The 23,813-nt window shown below is 42.9% G+C and overlaps 2 protein-coding genes and 1 pseudogene across 2 annotated transcripts; 1 reads left to right on the forward strand and 2 right to left on the reverse strand.

The window, feature by feature from the left end:
* The first annotated feature begins 20 nt into the window (after positions 1-20).
* Positions 21-1,571, forward strand: LOC100825046 (annotated as a pseudogene).
* A 5,901-nt stretch (positions 1,572-7,472) lies between these two features.
* LOC100821367 lies at positions 7,473-10,168 on the reverse strand. The gene is made up of 4 exons (XM_003561207.4): positions 9,940-10,168; positions 9,725-9,845; positions 9,141-9,208; positions 7,473-7,951 (listed from the first exon to the last, which is right to left on the reverse strand). The coding sequence occupies exons 1-4, from the start codon at positions 10,096-10,098 to the stop codon at positions 7,841-7,843; spliced, it is 459 nt and encodes a 152-aa protein (XP_003561255.1). The 5' UTR covers positions 10,099-10,168; the 3' UTR covers positions 7,473-7,840.
* Positions 10,169-16,690: 6,522 nt separating this feature from the next.
* On the reverse strand, positions 16,691-23,584 carry LOC100825350. The gene is made up of 11 exons (XM_003559522.3): positions 23,127-23,584; positions 22,495-22,589; positions 22,155-22,386; positions 21,197-21,262; positions 20,967-21,106; positions 19,916-20,042; positions 18,982-19,127; positions 17,952-18,087; positions 17,773-17,857; positions 17,397-17,659; positions 16,691-17,237 (listed from the first exon to the last, which is right to left on the reverse strand). The coding sequence occupies exons 1-11, from the start codon at positions 23,478-23,480 to the stop codon at positions 17,100-17,102; spliced, it is 1,782 nt and encodes a 593-aa protein (XP_003559570.1). The 5' UTR covers positions 23,481-23,584; the 3' UTR covers positions 16,691-17,099.
* Between the last annotated feature and the right edge of the window lie 229 nt (positions 23,585-23,813).

The raw sequence follows: 23,813 nt of genomic DNA on the forward strand, positions 1-23,813 counted from the left end.
CAAAGTCGTTTGTTGTTGCAATGGAAGAGGTTGTAGTTTTGATTGTCGGTGCAGGGCCAGCAGGTCTCGCAACAACAGCGTGCCTCAGCCAATTCTCCATCCCCTATGTCATTGTTGAGCGTGAGAATTGTAGTGCGTCACTGTGGCGCAACCGTGCATATGATCGTTTCAAGCTGCATCTTGCCAAGGAGTTTTGTGAGCTACCACACATGTCATATCCAGTAGATGCACCCACATACATACCAAATAACCAGTTTGTCAAGTACTTGGATGATTATATTGAGCATTTCAATATTCAACCAAAGTACCTAACTGCCGTTGAGTCATCCACATACGACATTGATGGAAAATGTTGGTGTATCATGGCGCGTGATATGACAAGCTGCATGGTAGTCAATTACATGGCTAGGTTTCTTGTTGTGGCAAGTGGTGAGAATAGTGCCGCAAATATTCCAATGTTCCTTGGACAACAAACCTTTCCAAATGTGTCCATCCACTCATCAAAGATTGCTTACGACCTTGTGACTCATGGTGCCAATACTTTTCTTGTTATTCGAAGTTCGGTATGTTTATTGTACCTTCTTTTTTTGACCATGCTATATCTTCTCATTTGATAGACATATAGACTTACCATTATTAGCACTAGATAGTTTTCATGGGTACGATAAGTTTAAACCAATGAATTAATTCATAGTATTGTGCATTTAACTATTTCGCCTCCCCCTCCCCAACCCATCAAAGAGAACTAAAAAATGCAATAGAAGTAAATATACGACTTTCTTGCAGATTCATATAATTTCACCTCTTTCCTTGCAGATTCATGTAATGACAAAGGAATTAATCCGGTTAGGGATGACACTAGTCCGTCATCTTCCACCAAAGTGGGTGGATCATCTCCTCATGATGATGGCGGATTTCGTATTCGGAGACCTATCCAAATATGGCATCATGAGACCCAAAAAAGATCCATTGGTCCTTAAGTCAGAAACTGGCTGATCCACTGTGATTGATGTTGGCACAGTAGGGCTAATCAAGAAAGGAACCATCAAAGTGAGCATATTTTTGGCCATGGTACAAATCGCATAATGAGAATGTATTGTCTATATATATAATAAGATTTAAATTTGTTCATATAATACATTGTAGGTGCAGGGAATGGTTACTAAGATCAAGGGCAAAACAATTGAATTTCAAGGTGGCAATGAAGCCTCCTTCGATGCAATTGTGTTCGCAACGGGATACAAAAGCACATCGAACACGTGGCTCAAGGTACCATCATTGATATTAAAATTTCTCTGCGTGCAATTCCTCTACATGCAACAATCATCCGGTGTTCTAATAGGTGTATTGTGATTTGTGAGTGCAGAATGGTGAGAGCATGTTGAATGACAATGGCTTGCCAAATAAGGAATTCCCAAATCATTGGAAGGTGAAAATGGGTTGTATTGTGCTGGGTTGGCGAGGAGGGGATGGCCGGTATTACTATAGATGCCAAGAACATCGCCAATGACATTAAGTCCAACCTAGACTCTGTTTGGCTCAAGAAATATTTTCCAGCGAGGGGAAAATAGATCCTGTCGCACCAGGGAAACTAAGAAAAATTGCGGACGTGCCAGTGTACTGTGTACACAAGAAAAAGGGGAGAAATCGTATATTTTATTAATCTGTTTGAGATTACAAAATACAATTCCTCGTGCGCTCCGTGGCATGCTTGCACGGCTTGATTGACAAGGCGATTGTGGTCATCCCTTGGTTCACCGTCTCGGAACGCTCCCGCTTAATTACTCCCGCGGGGTTAAACCCGCAAGAAACCTCCGATTAAGCTGATGTGGTCGTCTTCATGTCTTCGCTTCGCTTCACCTATGCATGTATGGGTGGTGATCGTGTGGGTGCTGGCAGAACCCGTGTACAAGACGGTACACACACCGTTGAGCGTGGCCTTAGCCGTGGCCACACCCACCCTGTCGCCGAGCCTCGTCGGTCTCGACGACCTAAAAGTGGAGTTGGTGTAGATGTATGATGCCGCTTGGCTCGAACATTCCGACGATTCGGCAGCTTCGTCGGGGACGCGGTGAATCCATCCCGCGGGAGTGATTAATTGGAGAAGACCTGCAGACCAGCGGACGCCTCCCGACGACACGAAGAACACGCTGCTGATGACGACAGCGTTCGAGTGAACGCCCCTCGTGCTGCGGCAACCTGTATGTCGGCTCGACCTGTTCGTCAAGGTAGTGCTCCACGTGGAGCGGCCACTGTGCGGACGTCGCTCACGTCCGCACCGTCGCGGATAGTGGCGCTCGGGCGGACGTCGGCAGGTTATCGATGAAGACGGAGCCCCGCGTAGGGCGGGCGCCATAACGCGGCGATCCTCTTGTACCTGGCATTGACAGCGGCGCGCGATGGCCGTCATGATCACTTTGAAAAGTGATCGAGGACATCACGCCACCAAGCTCCGTAGATGGCTGAGCAGGACGACGGTGCTCGGGCTCCACAGCACCATCACCATGCTAGATGCAGGAGAGGATCGAGTCGAGGATAGGGGTAAGAGTAGATTAATATTCACCGTAGTCGTTATGGGACTGATGTCGATGACACATGATGAACCTGTATGTCTCAGCTTCTCGCCGGCGTCCAGCCGTACGTGGTGTTGTCACCGGATGGCCGAGTGTTAGCAGTCTTCCTCTGTTCATCGGATCTACCATCGCCTCCCTCCGTCCCTCGACTTCTCTGCTCTCCAAAAAAAATCCTCCCTCGTGCCTGCAGTGTCCGGCGCCTTATATAGGCAGGCAGCAGACGTACCTGGCGATTGCGATGCGCTCCGGACTTCGGGCGCAAGTTAAGCTGGACGCTTTTATCTCCTTGCGATCTCTTCTCTCGTGTTTATCTCTTCCGGGATTTTGCGCGTCTGACGCGATCCCAACCGTCGGCGGCTTGGTCAAGCCGAACAGACACCGATTCGTGCCCGATTAGCTAGCTAGCTGCCTTGGCCGGGACATGCATCGAGTCCATCATGCATGCATGCGAGTAGCCGGATGGCGGTGATGACTTGTATTTACGTACATCCGTCCGTGGCCGGTAGGTATACCGTCCGTGGCCGGTAGGTATACTGGCCGTATTCGGCCGGCCGGACAAGCGGTGGTATCCGTATACGAATACGGTACCGAGTCCACAGATCAAGCCATGTATGTGTTGGGTTGCTCATGAACAACTCCAAGTATTATATCATACAAACATGTGCAATTTCTTTTGTGTGTATTGGTTGTAATTTTAACGAAGTTAATCTACGGTCTTATTTTCTTTTCCTCTAGTTAAAATTACAACTAATATGCCACTGCCTGTTATTTTCTTTTCCTCCAATTTTTTTCATGATTTTTCCTACTCCGTCTTACAACCGATGCCACCACACCCGCATGTCAACCTCGACGGCAACATGAGTTGCCTACACAGAAAATAAAAATATATAGTTTGTGATTTTGTTGACCCGTAGCAACTCGCGGGCACACCTGCTAGTATGTGTGTGTGTGTATAGCGCGGCAAAATAGCGTTCAACAGACTCTATGTCCCTGTATGACTAAATTAGCTTATGTATTCGTTTACTAAGAGAAGAGTGCTAGGTATTGATATTCTTGCAACAATGTGATGTTATAAATTTTAAGGTCTGTCTGGGACAGCTCCAGCTCCACAGATTTGGTGGAGCTGGTCATTCATAACTCCACTTTTTCGTGGAGTTAGAGCTGTAAATAGTTGGAAGATGTTTTGTAGTCTTTTATTATTTCATTCTTGATTTAATGACAGCTCTAACTCCACATAAAATTGAAGCTTTCAATGACCCGCCCCACCAACTCTGTGGAGCTAGAGCTGTCCCAAACACACACTTAGTTCCTGTGAGGATGTTTGAAAAATGTATTATCTTTCTAATGTCGTTTCTTGTCATAATAAACATTTAGTCATGTGTAAGTCTCCAAATTTTACCAAATGGGTTGATTTTTTCTATCAGTTTTAGTTTCATCATCCATAATTAATAACCTAGTAGTTTTAGCCTAAAAAATTCTCATCGTTGTCTTGGAGTAATATTTACAATTACCTCTACCGATCATAAATATCGTAACATTCTCATATTTTCTTCAGTTTCTCTGTCCTTCAAAACTAACTGTGATTCTCCTCATTCTCAAAGGGGTATTTGTTAATTAACCCAAAGTATGAAAGTACCCCTTAATTTTGAGTATAGAGGGTGCAGCGGAGGAGCTCCCAAAAATTAATTAACACGAAGATGCTTATCCCAAATGAGATGTATCCTTTTTTCACGCTTAAAGATCTGTTTGCAATTCACACAACAATTATTCCTTTTCGTTGGAATTGTAAGGCGCAAGTAGTTTGACTATGTAATTAAACATTTTGACCAACAATCAATCCTACCAACATTTTGACCAACATTTTGCCATGTGTTGTTGGCATATTTGGAAGCAGCGCAATAATGTATTTTCGAGGTATTAGGCCTTCCTTCAGATCTTGGAGGAGAGATTTTGTTGAGAACATTTCTTTGCTTCAACATAGATTTAAACCGTCCTGGGTAGCCCCTTTTCTCCTTTGGCTGAGGTCTTTACCTTAGCTTTGTAATTTTAACCCTGTACATATTTTTGATTAATGAAAACGACTCACTGTCGGGGCCTCCCCTACAGTTTCCGGTCAAAAAAAATCAATCCTATTATTTAGATTGTGTTAAACATATTAAATATTACTTAATTGGTACTAAGCGCTTTCTTTTGATTGGGATTTCACAATTTTTCACAAAATATAGCACGAATGATATACAGTTTAATTCGAATTTGGCAGTCAATTGCTATGTCCGACTTACATGATAGCAAGGAAAGATTACTTGAAATGAAAGAACAATCAAAAAATTGTCAGCATTGTTATACATTTATCTCGCAAATATTTTGGAAACATTAATGAACTGATCCTCAATGTGTTCTGTGCCATTACCATTTGAACAAAAACAAAACTAGAACCAAAATGCATGGCTCACCAGCCCCAAATATCATTTTCTCCATGCATGTACTACTTCTGAGTAAATTCTACTCCTTCCGTCCGAAATATGAATGTTCTAAATCAAACTTATTAAAGTTTGTGAAAGAACTCTTTAGTTGTGATACGTGAAACGATTTGTCTAGTCTTATTAGGAAAAAAAAATATCAACACATCTACAACTTCAAATTAGTTTTACATGAAACGATTTTTGTAAAAGACGAGGACTTGACAGTTCAGACGTATAATTATTATGAGCACAGAAAATGGTACGGAGTACGGTGTACCAGATGCTTTCAATTTTATCTGGTTATATGATTTTTGGTGAACAGTTGCGGCTTGCCACACTTATGCGCCATATCGAAAACACAAGCTAACAAATTTGGGCATCATTTGACCAAGTCAACTGTCACATCGTCCTGACACTTGGACCAGTCTTGTTAGTTTGGGAAGGTACAAAAGTGTCACAAGGTCATAATAACTACCTCAATCGGGAGGGAGGGCTATCGGGAGGAAGGAGAAGGTGTTGAAGAAGAAGGAAAGGGAAAATAAAAATGCTTTGGAGCGGGGTCGAAAGCGGGTGTGAGGTCGAAGGGGTGCACGACCCGAATGCCCAGCAATGTCGACCTATGCTGCTCGGAATTGGGGCGAGCTAAATTTGGCGTGTGGATTGGGTTCTCAATATTGTGCCCGAATACCACGAATGAATGAATGTCTAGACCAGCCAAACATCTTGAATCTTGGAATTTGATACTTATACAATGCCAATGTCTAATACCAAGGCTGAATATCTACATCCAAACAAGGTGTAACTAAAATGTGGCAAGGTATCTACGGGAGTCAAATGTTGATCCAAGAGTTCTCATACTGTCCCACATCAGATTCGTATCTGAATCCAACAGCATAGCGATTAGAACTGGAATTTGGCTATATATAGTTATGTCGATCGGTACACAGCCGCGTGCGTTTGCATTGCATCCCTAAACTCAGAGCTGCCTGGTGTAGCTTCCGTACGTGGTCACCTTGGCCGATTTTATTTACGATCAATACCCTCTGGGAAGATCAGATCTGATCGCCGATAGCTAACCGCAAGTGGTGGTATCATGCAACACATATGCTATTCGTGTCTGCAACTCTGCAAGAAGATGCATCCACCAGCTTCCCCGCGGGAAACCGGCGGGAGCCCCACGGCGAAGGACGCCAACTGGGAAGGTGGGAATCGCTCCAAGAGGATCTGATCCGTCTGGTCGCCTCGCGTTTGCTGGCCGGAGATTTCCTCGACTACGTCCGCTTCCGCGCCGTTTGCAAGGTCTGGCGATCAGCCGCGGTCTCTCCGCGTGGCCGCGGCGTCGTTGACCCATGTTTCCACCCACGCCGCTGGATGATGTTCCCCGAGGGCCGCAACAGACATCGAAGAAAACGCTATCTTCACCGGAGAAAGGAATCTGTGTGTTTCTTCCAAGACATTCCCCACCGTCATGGCTAATAATATTGTCTGTTTCCGTCCCAAGGAGGGCTATTTTGCACGATACAACATCGGCACGAACACATGGTCCGAAGCAATGGATAAGTGCAGCCTAGATGGCACTAGGCAGAACGACCAGGTCAGCTGGGTGGTACAAGGTGGTCCTCCTGAGCAGGGCCCTTGCAGCCTTATCTCCCATTTATTAACATGTTGCTCTCCCCTGTACTGGTATGTACACAAACATTTAGGTTTCTTTTGTGCATAATAATAACTGTCATGCCGTTTGATTAACTATCACATTTTTATTCCTTTGGGCATGCTTGTAGGAACAAAGGAAGAATGTACTCTCCGTATGTGTGTCGTCATGTTTGAGTGGAAGGTGAAGAAAGAGTTTCGGGAAGGAAGTTAGGTACTAGTATTGTCCTTGTTGTAAGCGGTGGGAGCTCTATTTTTACTTTCTGCACTTCTAACCAAACAAACCCGTTTTTTTGGCAATTTGAGGTGATCAGAGTTTTTTCTAAAATACACCAAAACCGGTGTATCATATATTGAAGAAGAAGACCGCGAAGCGGTTACAATGCACGTAGGCCAAAATTATTTTGGTTGGTTGTGTGGTGGCCAGGCAAGTGTGGTCGGCCCTCCTTGTTCCATGGGGCAAACCTGATTGGGTCCCAACGGGACAGTTGTCACTTGCCAAGTGGTGGACGAGTCTGGAGACAACCAACCGGATAGATATGAAGAACCTAAACACAGCCATCACCCTTGTTTGCTGGTGCATTTGGCGACATAGAACTCTATAGTCCTTTGATGTTAAGCGCCTTGTGTTAGCAGGATGGAGGTGATCAGAGTAGACCTCAAGAATTTCAGCAATAAACATCACATTTTTTCTTTACCTCTGTCCAGTTCTCATTTATAAGTGTTTGTGGTCAATGTTTGAATAGCTTCCCATCGGTCAATTTCACTACAGAGTAAAGCACCTCCATATGAACAATCAATTCATTCTTTATTTTCCTTCCGTACTTAGACATCCATATAGTGTCTCTTGAGATAAATAAACTCTTGTGGTTGTAGAGAGCAAGAGAACTAGGATTATATTTAGAGAGATAGATCTCTCTCTCTCTCTCTCTGCTCGTAAGATACAGAGAAACAATCGCTAGATTTAGGTCTTTTCGCCAGCACCACTCCACAACAATGCAGGAGTCATAAGGAACAAACGAGGGTGCGAACCAGGCGATGACACAGGTACAGAGGGAACTAGAGAAGCAGTGGCAGCTATGTAAGAGCGTTTGCCGTTGGGGATGCATGGGCTACACTGAAACCAAGCATCAGGATAGAAACATGCACCGGTGCTCAAGATGGGGAGCCAGCACGCGAGTAGAAGAAGTTGTACGCCTCGGTTACTTCCATATACCACATTGCTTCACGGTCGGGATGCGCAGAGAGATCAACTATCTTGTGCACCTGTAACGATCAAGTTCAGAGATGTTGGAATTTCAGCTATACTTGGCATTGGAGCACAAACAGTGACCCGCAACTAAAGGTTTGCATTTGAAAGACAAAAATTGCTTGCTTAAATTTGCACAGAGTGTGACGAAATATCATCAAACTAACTTTGTACTAAAACCCCGACACGGATTGGAGGGAGTAATATATAATAACTGCAATATCTAGGGAGGCAAAAACAAATGGGATCACAACCAAACTTGCTTCCCCATTTTCCTTTTAAGATGTACCAGACTGCCAGATGCTGGTAGAAGCATGCACTAAGTGTCAGAATAATCCTTATCAATTAGTTATCTATTCTTAACTTGTACCAGGAGGATAAGAATGCAAAAAAAAAAACAGCAACAATACTACTGGAAAGTACAGTTTCAATATTGCCCATACATAATGCTTGTATAAATGTTGAAGGGGACGAACACTAAGAAGGAATAGGCCCACTAATATACCCAATGTACCCTAGTGAACGAGTCTAAAATGTGTATTATCCCCCCTCTTCCTTTTAAAGGCATAATAAAAGACCCCCCTTATGTACATATCTCAATGGGAAATCGTGCTTTAATTTCTCAAAGCAGTAAATATCTTGAATAAACAAAGGGGGAATGATATGCTAGCATGTATTACTATTACTACACGTTCTGTTATTCTTGATGAGTTCGAATGATAAGTTGGAAGCAGATTCAACCAGAAACTTCAACCAATCAAGGGCTGGCAGACTTATCACTGAATACACTTCGAAGAATAACAGGCCCCAAATCAGGAGTGTGTTGAAGTTAAAGGCAGAACAACTCCCACGGGTGAGACTGCTAAACTGTACGTGATCACTGGCATGCATTACTGTTTTTTACAATAAGCTCAGTCTTTTTCGAGAAAATGCAAAAGCTTAGTGTCTCGTTGTATTACATTAGATAGGACAAAAATTGATTACAGCCTCAAGCGAAACAAAAAGAGAGGTTGGGAAGAATAGACAAAGATGTCTAAAAAGTCTAAACCACAGATGCATTCTATCTTTCTTATCTTGTTCGTATATGACCATAGGTCAGGCAAGCCTGAAACTACAGATGTTTTGCAAGTTCAGGTTTTCAAATTATGAGTGCATGGTGGAAATATGCATGTAAGCAACAAAGGGAGTGGGAGAGGGAGATGGAACCTTCATCATTGGTAGATTCTCTGAAGACTCCGGGGCAATATATGCCCCAATTATAAACACATACATCCCTAGAACATAGAATAGGGACATCAACTAGAGTAAAGAAATCAGGAATAAGGAAAAAGCCTAACATGGTTGGACGCGCAGACCATGAACAGAGTAAAAGCATTGCGAACACTAGATACTAAGTAGCGCTTTACCATTTAAACAGACTCCAGCACAAAGCATACATTACCAGAGTATTTAGGTTTCAATGGTACTCCCTCCGATCCTAACTAAAACAACGACAAGAATTTAGGATCGGAGGGAGTAGTTAGGATTGTTAAACCAAGATATACTTGCATAAAGTTTCATACATTACTAATGAGTAACACTCAGTACATGATACATCTGTTATTTTTCGTTTAGGGGAAATGCTGTTACTGCTCGACAGCAGCAAAACCATATATGCATTTTTTTTTCTTTTGTATAAACCATGTACTTCGTATGCAATATATTAACTTCGCACAAGCAAAGTTGCTAATTATACACATCAAAACGGAGAACTCAAAACCGAATAAGAGAGAATCCTTGATCCGGAGAACCTGGCCGCCAGGACTGGCCCTCGGCATGTTTGGATTGGAGAATGAGCTCGGTGACGCAGGAGCCGTCATCCAGAGAAAGTGTCCCATCGCCTGTGCTGTAGTCCGCGTGCACGATCACGCCCTGCCGGCCGCTGCAAGTCGTCAGGGCTCCGAGCAAGGAATGAGGAATGGGGGCGGATGGGGAAGAAAGAGGCGGCGGGGTCGGGAGTTGGGACCTGGAGCCAGGCGCGCTGGAAGCGGATGCCGAAGAGCATCTGTGCGGGGGAGGAGCCCTCGGAGGAGGGAGCCGTGGTGGAGCCTGCTAGCTGGGAGCCGAAGAGCTTCAGCGCCGCGAGCGTGAAGTCCATGGCGCCGCCGCGAGGTCGTCCTTCCATTTCTTTTTCCCTTGCGGCTGCGAGTCTCGAAAAGTTGAAATAGAAGTCGGGGCTGGCAAGCCTGTGCAGAGAGACGATACGGGCTTAAAGGGTGGTCCGTCTGGGCCAAGGGTCTGTTTGGATCGAGCCCTAATTTAGCCTGTTACCGTAGAACATTGGAGGTTAGAGGAGCCGGTGAAGATTGGTTAAATCACCCATACTCATCGAACACACGCCTCTGCTCTGCCCCCGCCGGCCCGTCAAGCACACTGCCTCCTCCCGGTGCAGTACAATTTGAAGCTTCGTAAAAAGTAAAACTCGTCGTAGCCTTCATCATCTCGTTGGTCACGAGCTCCAGGCTCCATGTACGATCGTGCCTGTACGCAGCCACGCAGGAAAGGAAAAGAAAAAATACACCATCGTTCTTGTTTTTCGCTTCGAGAGGTTTAATCAGTTTCGGCAAGAACAAGTTTCGCATGGCATGGCAGTCGCAGTCGAGTGTTTGGCACAGGCACGAGTTTGCCAGCAGTGACGCTGGCTGACGGCAGCCTCGGCCGGTCGGCGTACTACTCCTTGGACTGCAATCTCGACATCTCGTAGACATCGGAGATTGGACTCGGAGGCAGGCAAGTACTGAGGAGGGGGACACTGGAGACACGCCTGCTGTTGATCCTACTGCCGCTGCAGACAAAGGGAGGGAAATTCCTCCAAAGGATGCCTCCTCCGAGTCCAATGACCACAAGGGGAAAGGCTGGAAACGCTTTGCCCGAGAGGAGGAAAAGGGACAGAACGCCAACTCTGCATTGTCGAACAGCGCCTCCAAGCCGGGTGCTGGAACGGTGCGTCCTCGCTCACCACAGGAACTTGAAGATGCGAACATGGAACATGCAAAAAAGAGGAGCACCTCTGACCGCGGCACGGGAGGAAAGAATCGCTGTGAGGAAGGAATTGACAAGGGAACAGAAGGTGGAACGGAAGCAGCTGGTCATGGGGCTACCGGCAGGAGCCATGATCGTCTTTGCCTGGAACTGTCGCGGCCTGGGGCAGTCGCGGACAGTTCAGGAGCTCGTCCGCCTTGTGCGGACACACTGCCCCAACATCGTGTTCCTCTCCGAAACAAGGCAAAATAAGAGCTATGTTGAATCTATTTGTAGACGATTAGGTTTCCAGAATTGCCTTCCTTTTAGTATCAAGGGCAAAGGGGGCGGGCTTGCTCTGTACTGGAACAATGATGTTTCAGTAGACTTGATAAATTATGCCCCCCACCATATCGATGTAAACATCCTTGATCTGAATGGAATAAAATGGAGAGCAACATTTGTTTATGGGGAGCCGAGAACACAAGATAGGCACCTCATGTGGGAATTATTGAGGAGAATTAAACCAAACTCAAGTGAGCCTTGGTTTATGATCGGTGATTTTAACGAGGCTTTGTGGCAAAAAGAACACATGTCTTTGTCTAGAAGAAGTGAGAGACAAATGCAACAGTTCAGAGACATCTTAGCTGCTTGCGATCTCCATGATCTGGGTTTTAGAGGTTTACCTTGGACTTATAACAATAAGAAACAAGGTGCAGACAATGTGAGAGTGAGGCTGGACCGTGCTGTTGCTCAACCTGCTTGGTCTCTGTTATTCCCTGAAGCAAGTGTTGAACACCTTATATCCTCACGATCAGATCACTGCCCCTTCTGGTTCATCTGGACAGGAAAGAGAACAAACCAACTCAGAAAAATAGAAGGTATGAAATTATATGGGAAAGAGAGGAGTCTTTAACAGAAGAAATTAAGACGACGTGGGAAAATCACCACGGGCCGTCAGGTCTAGAGGGAGTTTGTAAAAAACTGGAAGCCACTATGGCTACGCTCCAGAGCTGGAGTTGGAAAAAATTTGGTGACATTGATAAGGAACTAAAAATGCTAAGGAGGAAATTAGAAATGTTGCTCAAGCAGAATAATCCAGCAGATACTTCTGAAATTAAAAACACATATGCTCGCCTGGATGAGATCCTTCTTAGAGAAGAACTTATGTGGCTTCAAAGATCAAGAATCAGCTGGCTGAGGGAGGGGGACAGAAATACAAATTTCTTCCACAGGAAAGCTTCTGCAAGAGCAAAGAAAAATAAAATTAGGAGACTGAAGAAAAGGGATGGTTCCTACACTGAAAATGCTGACGACGAGATGAAAGTTGCAGCTTTGGATTTTTTCAGAAGGCTGTACAAAAAAGACGACAGTGTTGAGCCTCAGGACATCCTAAACTTGATCGATTCCTCGGTGTCCCAGGAGATGAACGAGGAACTTCTCAAAGAATAATACTGATGAGGAAATTGGAGACGCCTGGTTCCAGATCGGGCCGCTCAAGGCGCCTGGTCCGGACGGATTCCCAGCGAGGTTCTTCCAACGCAATTGGGGCGTTTTAAAAGATGAGGTCGTGAAAGCTGTAAAACATTTCTTTGCAGTTGGCAGCATTCCAGATGGAGTTAACAACACGATTATCGTTTTAATTCCAAAAACAAAGGATGCTGATGATCTAAAGGATTTCAGACCCATCTCTCTGTGTAACGTGCTGTACAAGATGATCGCCAAGTGCATTGTCAACAGATTAAGGCCGATGCTGCAACATCTAATCTCTGAAAATCAGAGTGCTTTTCTCCCAGGACGGCTGATCTCAGACAATGCCTTAATTGCATTTGAGTGCTTCCATCACATCCAAAAAAATAAAAAGGCTGATGACAACTACTGTGCTTACAAATTGGATCTTGCGAAGGCATATGACAGAGTTGACTGGGTCTATCTTCAGGGTATCCTTCTCAGTTTCGGCTTCGACTCAACCTGGGTGAAGCAGGTTATGGCTTGTGTCTCCTCTGTTAATTTTGCTGTAAAAATCAACGGTGAGCTATCTGAGAACTTTAAGCCAACTAGGGGGCTGAGACAAGGTGACCCCTTGTCCCCTTATCTCTTCCTTTTTGTTGCAGAAGGGCTATCAAAAATCTTGCAAAGGGCTGTGCATAATCAAGAACTTCTTGAGCTGAAGTGCAATAGAGGAGCCCCGGGTATTTCTCACCTCCTTTTTGCGGATGATAGTTTACTCTTCTTCAAGGCAACAAGTCAACAAGCTATGGTGGTGAAGCAATGTATTGCTAAATTTGAAAAGAGCACAGGTCAGCTTCTAAGCCCATCGAAGTGCTCGATTTTATTTAGTAATGCTTGCCCAGATCAAGACCAAAGGGAGATAAAAAGTATTTTGTCTGTGTCTCATAGCTCCTTTGAAGAAAAATATCTCGGGCTCCCTACTCCTGAAGGTAGAATGAAAGCTCGGCAGTTTCAGCCAATAAAAGACAGATTTTCTAAACGCATGTCAAATTGGAATGAGAAATACCTGTCTATGGGGGGAAAGGAAGTTCTTATAAAATCTGTGGCACAGGCTTTGCCTACCTATGTGATGGGAATTTTCGAGCTCCCAGCTTCATTCCATGAAGACTACATGAAGTGGATCAGGAATTTTTGGTGGGGCGAGGATGAAAACCACAGGAAAGTGCATTGGTCGTCGTGGGACAATTTGATCCAACCTAAGCAACATGGAGGTATGGGCTTCAGAGACACGAGACTTTTCAATCAGGCCCTCCTTGCACGCCTGACTAGTCCAGAATCCTCAAAGTTTGGCAGCAAGACTTATGAAGGCCATCTACTTTCCAAGAGATAATCTTATTGATACTGTTTTCAGAGTAGATGCCTCCCCTGTGTGGCATGGTATTGAACATGGTCTTGAGCTGCTTAAACATGGTATAATATGGATAATTGGTGATGGGGCAAGCATCAGAATCTGGCACGACAATTGGTTGCCAAGGGACTTTGCTCTTAAAGCTAAACAGGGAAGAACAAGGGACAGACATAGAAGAGTCAGCCAATTAGTGTTGAAAGAGAATGGTTCATGGAATGAGCCGTTGGTACAGAAGATATTCTATCCTCATGAGGCTGATGTTATTTCGCAAATGAAAGCTCCAGATTCAACAAGAAAGGACTTTCTCGCGTGGCACTATGAAACCAATGGCATCTTCTCAGTCAGAAGCGCGTACAAGTTGGCATATAACCTTGCAAACAACGTCCAGTGCAGACCGAGTACTAGCTGGGCACTTGACAACTCAAGAAAGCTCTGGAAAAATATATGGAATGCGCCGGTGCCAAGCAAAGTCAGAATCTTCGGATGGAGGACGGCTAGCGACAACTTGACAACTAAAAAGAACAAATTTCGTAGAACTTTGGAACCAAACAGTACCTGTCCAGTGTGTGGCTGTCAATCTGAAAATAGCTACCATGCTACTGTTGCTTGTACAAAGGCAAGAGCTCTCAGATGTGAAATGAGAAAAATCTGGGACTTGCCGGATGAGGGCTGGTTCAAATATACAGGGCCAGACTGGCTCCTTATTTTGCTGGTTCAAATATACAGGGCCAGACTGGCTCCTTATTTTGCTGGCTAACATCAGCAAAGACAGGAGAGGCCTTGTTCTGTTGGTTCTTTGGAGATCTTGGCATTTGAGAAATGATGTGGTGCATGAAAAGGGGGATAATACTATTGAAAGCTCGGTTCATTTCCTGGAACGCTATATAAAGGAGCTCAATATTGACTGCAAGACCCCAAGCAAATCTAAAGGTAAAGATCCTGTTTTATGCATGGGCAACCACAACATCTATTGCCATGACACTGACGAAATCCCGCGGAGATCAGATGAGGCGGATGGTTGGTCTGCTCCTGCAAAGAATTGGATAGAAATAAATGTTGATGCCTCTTCTGTGGACTGTTTGGGTGATTGTTCCATCGGCTGCATCGCTCGATCGCATGAAGGGAATGTGATTTGGGCACGCAATCAGGCGGGAATTAAATGTCAAGACCCTGTTGAAGCTGAAGCGAGAGCCTGCCTTCTTGGCCTTCAGTGTATTCATGATGCGGAAAATTCCTCAATTATCCTCGAGTCTGATAATGCTTTGGTGATCGCCGCAATCAAGAATAAGAACCAGGGCATGTCTAGGCTGTGGCATATCTTCGAGGAAATCGATGTGATTCAAGCGAGATGTCTTCGTTTTGTGGCTGTTAAAATTGGAAGAGAGAGCAACCAAGCCGCGCACGAGCTTCCTGCTGTAGCTATGCGTAATGTTCAAGAACAATTTCTGGTTGGGGTGTGTCCCGCCGGCAATTGCCAATATTGTCGCCGTTGAGTCTGTAAATTTGACAAATCCCAATGAATGAAATGGTCGTCCTTCCAGCAAAAAAAAACATATTTCGAGACTCCCTCTCTCCCGAAATAACATATTTCGGGACGGAGGGAGTATATAATTACCAAATTCAGAAGACACCTCGAGAAACAAAAGAAGACAAAGCATGTCGCGCATAGGTGCTAATCCAAAATGGCTATGAACTCATCCTATCATTGCTATCAGTACTGGATTTGTCTTTTTTATTTTTCACACCCTGTGTTGTTAATTTGGATCGGAGCATGATAGATACATGTTTTGCAATGACCTCAATCTTTTCAGAAATTTTCTTTAGAGACCGAACAAAAATTGGATAGTTGGGACAAGACCACAGGATAAAATGGAGAGATGAGTAGTTAAAATTTAGAATAAAGTCCATTTTAAACTCCGAGCTTATAGACAAAATCTGAAATGAAACTAAAACTTCTGAATTCCTGAAATCAATATTTTGTCCTATTTAATCCCGTATTATCTTGATCTCGGGGATCCAAATCAAGGTGTCTACTGAGTTGTTTAAGTTGTGGCCAAACCCATGAAATTTAGTTGACATTTTTTCACGAAATCATTTCATTTTGTACATACAATACAAGACCAAAAAATAAGGAATGGTTAGAGTGGAGACACATATGAGATCGATTGATCAACTCACGGACATTGGGCATGATACTTCCGGGAGTAATGTATGGATCTAACTAAAGGGTAATTATGTAATTGAACAAACATTTTATGGTGTGCTAGTTTTTATCATGCAAAGCCAACTTTCTTAAAATTTCAACATGCATCACACAAAGTTGCACTCATGTTATCCTTCATGCGTTATCCTTCACGCGTGCATAATATACAAAGAGTAATATCCATAGATTCGTTACCACGCATGCCCTTCCATTTGCAGTATAGATGGCGCCACGACCCACGAGTGACAAGCTTGGAATCATCCACGGCACCACACGCTACAACATCCACACCGCACAAGCTCACACTTACCTTCCGCATGCTCGACCTCACGCTTTGCACCATAGAAGCAATGGACTTTTGCGCGCCACAGTTTTCCTCCCCAATGCACAACCTGCTACCCATTTGACTTAAGTTGTGAGCTAAAACTTCTTAATTAGCATGTAGAGTCTTATCTACCCCACCAAACAGGAGTTATAACTCCTAAAAGTTGAGATCAGACGGGATAAGGTCAGGGTGCCAATTTCAGGATTAGCAAGTCAAGGTTCCTTTTAGATTTTGCCTATACGTTTAGGGTTTAAAATAGACTTTAACATTTATCTTATCCCATTTTTATGGGACACAAAGGCATAGCCATTAAACAGAATAAACCATCAAACCAGGCACATACAAGTAATCATGCATGAGAGTAACCCTAAAAAAAATCATGCATGACAATAAGCTGAATAGAGGTATAGTATGTCAAGAAAAATGATGAGCTAACTCAATGATAGCCGGGTAAGGATCTAAACCATATCTGCATCCATATGTCTGCTAGATTTACGCATCAGTTAGGATAAAGGAAAACTTTAGCCCATTGCAATTTAACAAATTTGGCCATTCGGACATTTCAAACAATTTGTATCCCCACACATACCCCCTTGTTGATATCCTTTCCCTCAACCCTATCCCCCTTGTTGATTTTCTTTCCCTGATCTTTATGGCATCTCTATTATCTACAACGAGAGTAGGTTGTAATAGAATCCAGCAGCCACAAAAGTCAAAATCTCACAGGTCAGCAGCATCGATCACAAGCTGCAGTAAGCTTGTCAGAGGAGTTTCCAGTCAGTGGAGCATTTTCTGGCAGTAACTCAGCAGCTCCCGGGCATTGTCGATTGAGGTTCCAGTCGGTGTAGCGTCTTCTTTGCTCTGAGAAGACTTCTCCGTGATCCATCTCTCCATGACAAAGGAGATTGCTCTGAGCTGTTACAAATGTTTTGTAGCATAGGAAACAATATGATGGTGCCGCCACAATCCATTCCAAATATGTCTCATGCATGTTAATTTTGGAAATGCAAATTAAGATCTAGAACCCCATGAAAGACACTATGATACCAAATAATGTTTTGTTTTAAAGGATACACATTTGGATGCCCATCCCATCACATAAGAATCCTCAGCCGATAAGTTCTCTTCGTCAACCTCATGGCTCTCAATGTCATCTTTGATGAGTGTGAACTTGCCTAAGAAGAGAGCTGCAAACTGGTCGAGGGATGAAGAGTTTATCTCAGTTTCTTGCACTTGTGCCAGGACACGTGATAAGGTACACCAAAGTGCATATCGAGCTTGGTCATCATCAGGGACCACTGGAAGAATGTCAAATAGGCTCTCCAGGAAGGGTAAATCTGGAGCAATTGAGCGACCAAGTCACTTGATAGCACCAACCAGAAACATGATTTCAATTCATACAATGAGCTGCTTACGAATATGATACATTTGCTAAGAAAAATGTGCCTACCATGGGATACCATAGGCACAAGATGCTTTCCATCTGTCAAAATATTTGATATTATGATCACCACAGAAGCGCAATAGCTTGAAACCTGATGAAGAGTTTCTGATTTGTGAATAAGAATTCATTGCTGTTGAATGAGAAGGACTGATGGCAAATATACGAAATGGTAGCACCGTGCTTACCTCAAGTTTATCAGGTGACTTCATCATGCCAACTAGCACTTGCATCAACTGATCACTGGACGACATTACTTCTGCAACACTGTGTATGGCTGTTAATTCTTCCATGAAGTGAAGGATCAAATCAAGACAACCCGGCCTGAAATGCGTTCAGAATAGGTAAGGTGACTGCATTCCTGTCCCAGGTTGTTAATTCAATGTTCAAAACTAAGAAAGGTTACAACAATGACAGAGAAATGCAGCTAAATTCATATTAGATACAAACAAATCTAAGAAGCAGAATCCTCAAAAAGAAACAAAGAAGCAGGTATATAAGAACTACTCCCTCTGATCCATATTAATTGTCTCAAATTTGCCCAAATATGGATGTATCTATGCCTAAAAAGCGTCTAGATACACGTAATATTTCGACAATTAATATGGATCGGAGGGAGTATGTAGCACTCCAACTAAATTATTGGAACATCAAATGGATGCATATCAGAAGACACTGAAGGACCTAAACTGTGCATTAGAAGACAGAGAATATGATATATGGTCTGTGAATTTTGAAACCTCATTGAAAAAAAGGATTTTCAAAGGAGCTATGGAGTATTCAAATCCTTATGAGGTTTTCTTATGTGGATTGTTTGATCCGTAGGATTTGAGCAATCCATAGCAACAATTCACGATTCCATAGGAAAATTTTCCATTGGCTATGGTTTAATTACTTCACGTGGTATTCAATCCTATGTGATTCAAGATGGAAGGACATTGAAATCCTACCTTTTCCTATTCCTGCAGCTTAAGAATCCTGTGAATCAAAGATGCCCTAGTGTAAACACATTTAAAAGCCAAATGTGTCGAGGTTCATGAGCTTTATTGGATTTGAAAGTTGGGCCTTTCTTATTTGTTAAACTACAGAAACATTACCAAATACCTAACGAAAGCTTAAGGATATCTTGAGTGAGAATAGTTCAAAATATGTACATTAATAGATAATTTTTATGAACAGACATCTTGCCAAATTCCAAATTAGTTCGATTCACTATACCTGTCTACCTTCTCATCTGGTGATTTTTGAATCTCAGTTGTTAGCAAGCCAATAGCATGGTCAGCTAAACCCACTCTAAGCAAAGGCTGAATAAGCATAGCAATCACATCTTGAGCGTCCATGACAGTTGATATAAAGTCAATGCCCTGCACCAAGTAATATACATAAGAAATAACCAAACAAATAGACATATGTAGATAGAAATGATGAAAGGACAATCTGATAGTTCAGATGGGCTTATAACAACCAAAACATATTATAATAAGAGGTAATAACAATTTACTGAAAGATTGTTTCAAAATGAAGGCTTTCTCGAATAGTCCATACCAAATAGCAAACAGATACTATTCCAATGACCACAAGAGGTATGCAGCTAAAATTTGAAAAACTGGAATTCGTAATCACATGTTTCTATAGACTCTCCACGGCATAATTTTCAGAGTGCAAAAATAAGAATTTTCACATATGAACCAAGTTCTTGGCAATTCCTGTGAATAAAAATGCAGTGAATCATTCTAACCAAAAGACCGTAACATTGTTTAGATAACCTGGATTTATTCAATAGGAATTAAAAAGGCAAATACATTCATCATACTGACAACCCTAGAAATGAATAAGCCTGGACCATTACAACTGACAGCTGTTGGGGATGTTGAGTTATTCAATAGAAATCACTCAATAAAGACCTTTTTATTCATCATATGGTCAACTGAATGAAAGAACTAAGGCAAACACGCATACCTGGCCGTCATGTGTAAGAAAATGAGCTAAAAGAAAGATCAAAACAAAAAGAATTACACAAAATCAAAAAGAAAAATATTGAGTCCTTCTCTGTCAAAATTCAAGTTAAAAAGAACAGAAAGTCACTGAACTTGTTGGATCAATTTGACAAATTAGTCACAAGTAGATTGCGTATATGAATTCAGTACAATACCTTCTCCAGTAATGTACAACTCATTGTGTTTCCAAGTATCGACAGAATACGTGAAAGAATCTTATCAGGTAAAAGAACTTCGGCCCAAGATATAGAAGCACTGCTCCGAAGAATGGCGGCCAACAGCCTGTCTAAGAGAGACTATGTGAGGATTCAAGACTGATATTTTTTTTTACAACAAGTCAATAACTAGCTAAATACCTGTGTGTCGCTACCTATAAATTAGAGTACCCTAACATGTATAGCCACTGTTATTGTGCTGCATGCCACGCCTTTGAAAGTTTTTCCAAAATTCTGAGATGGTTTCACATGTAAGAAAAATGGAGAAGATGGTGGACGGACCACTGCCTCTGATCGACTGATCGACATCCCTATGGGAGTGAAGATACTCATTCTATCTATCTTTTTATTCTAAGAACGTTTTTACGACCAGACGAATTTAAGAAAAAAAATAACATCGCTTATGGATGTCATAAACAAAGGAGGCACAGAACAGAAGCCAGATAAGCATAGACAGAACTTCCCATAGTCAGCAATTCTGTTTATTTTCTTCACTTTTTTAGATTGACATGAAAACTAGAAAACAGCTTCTCCAAATTTTGACCAGCATATATAGAAAATTAAGTTTTCAAGAAATATAATTTTTCTTAGCTCTTATCCCCGAAATGATTATTATTCCAAAACTACTAACACAGTAAAAATGGCTATGTTTATGCAAAAGAGCTGTATGTTCAAGCATTTTCATACTCAATTCAGCAAGTAGTGATTAGTTGGGTACGTGCAAATGCATGTATGCATGTCTAGTTTGAGGTCAAATTGAATGGTTGAGTTGGCTGACCAATATAGAATGCACAAATTCAGCAACATTACAAAATAATCAATATGGTGTATAATAAGAGTTTAATTTCATAAGATGAAATACTTTGAAATGCTAGAATATAAGACATCTTGTCAGAGGAGCCAATATAGAAGCAATAAAGAAACTAGTAGTAAGTTCTAGTCCAGCAACTAAGAAAGCAGGCTTAATCTTAAGGAGTTAAGGGTACCCAACCTGAATGTTTCAGAAAGGCAACCGATGTCATCTAGAAACAATTGCTCCATAACAGTTACAATTAAACCCTTTTCGTTGCAGACTGCATTAACTAGAAATTCATGGCAAGCTAAGTTTCCCATGATTCCAAGACAAATTTCCTGCAGGGACAAAAAATTCAAAGAAACAAGATACTTCAAGACATGGTAAGCAAAACTTGGAGGCAGCAGTAGGCAAACATTACATTTTACCTTCGCCCGGCAAGATTGTGACACACGAAGATTTTCCAAAAGCACTTCCAGTACATGATTATCGATCTACAAGAATTAAAGATACATGCACTGTTAGCAGCACTATGTGCAATTGCTAACGGCATTACAATACACGTATTCAACACAGAAATGTATGGCAGCTCAGTCAATCTTAGAACTCAATCGGGAACTCCGCGGCTTCATGCAAACTAAAAACCTTCCAAATTTTCTGTTATGCCTTAATAAGCACATACTACTATTTGAAAATCAGTCAGCTGTATTAGTGGGTAGGATCTTTGTTTTCCAGCCATTGAGATTCTTTTAGAATGGCACATGTTCTGCAAATAATAACACATGTCAACCTATGATCAATGGTGCCTAGCCCTCATGACAAGACACTGTTTATGTTTCCTTTGCAGCGGAGCCATTCTTTTTTAAATTTTTTGCTGATATTAGCATGTCATTACGACATAAGCATTCAAATTTAAAGGAGTTATCACCAGCATTAATTTATATGGTTCACAACATATACTCAAGAACTTTATAGAGTAACTCGACAGACACAGAACTAAAAGTCAGGGCCAGAAAGATAAGATATGGCCCCTTTATCTATTTACTTCAAGGCAGTAAGTCAAAAGTGCAAAAGAACTATAAGGGAAATGAAGTCTGAGATAACCACAGTTATCCACCTTCCCTTTTTGCTTATGTAATTCAGCTAATTGATCTAAGTCTAACACTCCAACTCAAACTACATCATATGAAAATCTATTTCTTGCTTGTCTAAAGCCAGTATAGATAAGACAACAAATCTCTGACTTCCTGCTTCTTGATAATATTCTCCAGTAAACATCTGAGGAGCAATAAACAAGTTTCATATAGCAAAATAATCTGTCTACCGTTATGATGAACAAATAGCAGACACAACCTTATACAGAAGATTGATATAGATGATAAGTACCATAAGTTCTGCTTGAGGTTTACTAGCCGCAAGGTCCCACAAAATGCACCCACACTCTTCCCACTGATCCTTCTCATCAGGTTTTGTTGATTCCCCATCATCAGAATTGACACTCTGTTCATCTGGAAAACCCGGTTTGTCACTTTTTCCGGATGGGTCCTTGTTATCAGGTTGTCTTGATTCCCCATCATCAGAATTGGCACTCATTTCTTCTGGAAAACTCTCCTTGACACTTTTTGCATGAGGTAGAAGTTATTAGGAAACCAGGTTGTATTTAAACAACAGCCTTCGTCGCTTAACAAACTTTAAGGGGAAAAAAATATCTAAAAGTACCACTCACCAGAACTCTTTCAACACATTGGAACCCTTGGGCATTAGCTGCCTTATAAGAGATATAGTATAGCTTGGATCAACTGTAGTTGTGTCATCAAGTAACTGCAGATAATACAACCAGAAGATTCAACATTAAGACGAGACAATATTACTATAACATCATGTTCAGCAATTCTTTATATATTTATGTTAAGGTAGCTAAATGGAAATCTTAAGACACGCACTGAACTCCAATTGTTAAAACTTTGTTTACATTCAAGTTCCATGTTCAGCAGACTTGAGCACGTAAGCAATAGCAGTTTTCAACTGTAAACACAAATTGCATCGCCAATTTGCAGAAGCGTAGAGGAAATGCAAATTGCTATTCCCATAAATGGCAAGACGATTCAATGCAACATCTAGTATGGTCATCGAGCACAATATGTTCGTTCCGGCTGTCCTTGTTCATCCTGAGGTACAGAACGCTTAGGTTTTCTCTAACAACATCGCATGGGCGTCACCCTCAAAGCACGCATCAACTGCTCGACGAAATGCTCGTGAGACGGAGGGAAAATAATACCACACAAGCAACACAAAACCCCTCGACGCCCTGCAGCGGAATGCAAGACAGAGAAAGAGAAGGGAGGCGAAGGCACGTACCCCTTCATCTGCGGGTGGGAACGGGAGGTGCGACGGGGCCTCCTCCTCGTCGGTGTCCTCCTCATTCCCGTACCCTCTCTCCTCCTCCTCGTCCTCCTCCGTGGCGTCGCCATCCACTTCATGACCTCCTTCTGCCTCCTCCTGTTCCTCCTCCGACTCGGGCGCGTCGTCCTGCGCCGCTTCGCCTGCCCCGCGGGAGCCTTCTTCTCGGGAAGCGTCGGGGGACACTGGAGCGTGATCGGAGGCGGTTTCCTCTCCCGCCGCCTCCGATTCTAGCAGCTGCTCAGGCGCGCCGTCCTGGGACGCTCCGGATTCTGCGGGGGCGTCTTCTTCCTGGGTATCGCCGGCCGCCATTTCAGCTTCTTCGGTGGCGGTGGCGTGGCGAGGCGAGGCGGGGGAGGTGGTGGTTAGGAGGCCGTTCAAGGCTCCGAGGGCGCAACGCGGAAAGGGGCCGACCGACCTAGCGCAAGGTCCGGTTAAGTACCAAAACCCCATCCAGCCGCAGAACCTTTTTGGCTATCAAAGATGGTTTGGGCTTCTTAGAGGGCCGGGCTATGATTTGGCCTGGCATTTTTTTTTTCCGAAACTGGAATCCCGAAGGCATTGATCCAGAACAAGATAATTGCTTTTGCTCAAAAGAAAACAGAGTAATTTATTAATGTTCCTCACGTTCATCTGGATAATCAC

The sequence above is a fragment of the Brachypodium distachyon genome, chromosome 1 (genome assembly GCF_000005505.3).
Source record: "Brachypodium distachyon strain Bd21 chromosome 1, Brachypodium_distachyon_v3.0, whole genome shotgun sequence".
Classification (NCBI taxonomy): Eukaryota; Viridiplantae; Streptophyta; class Magnoliopsida; order Poales; family Poaceae; genus Brachypodium; species Brachypodium distachyon.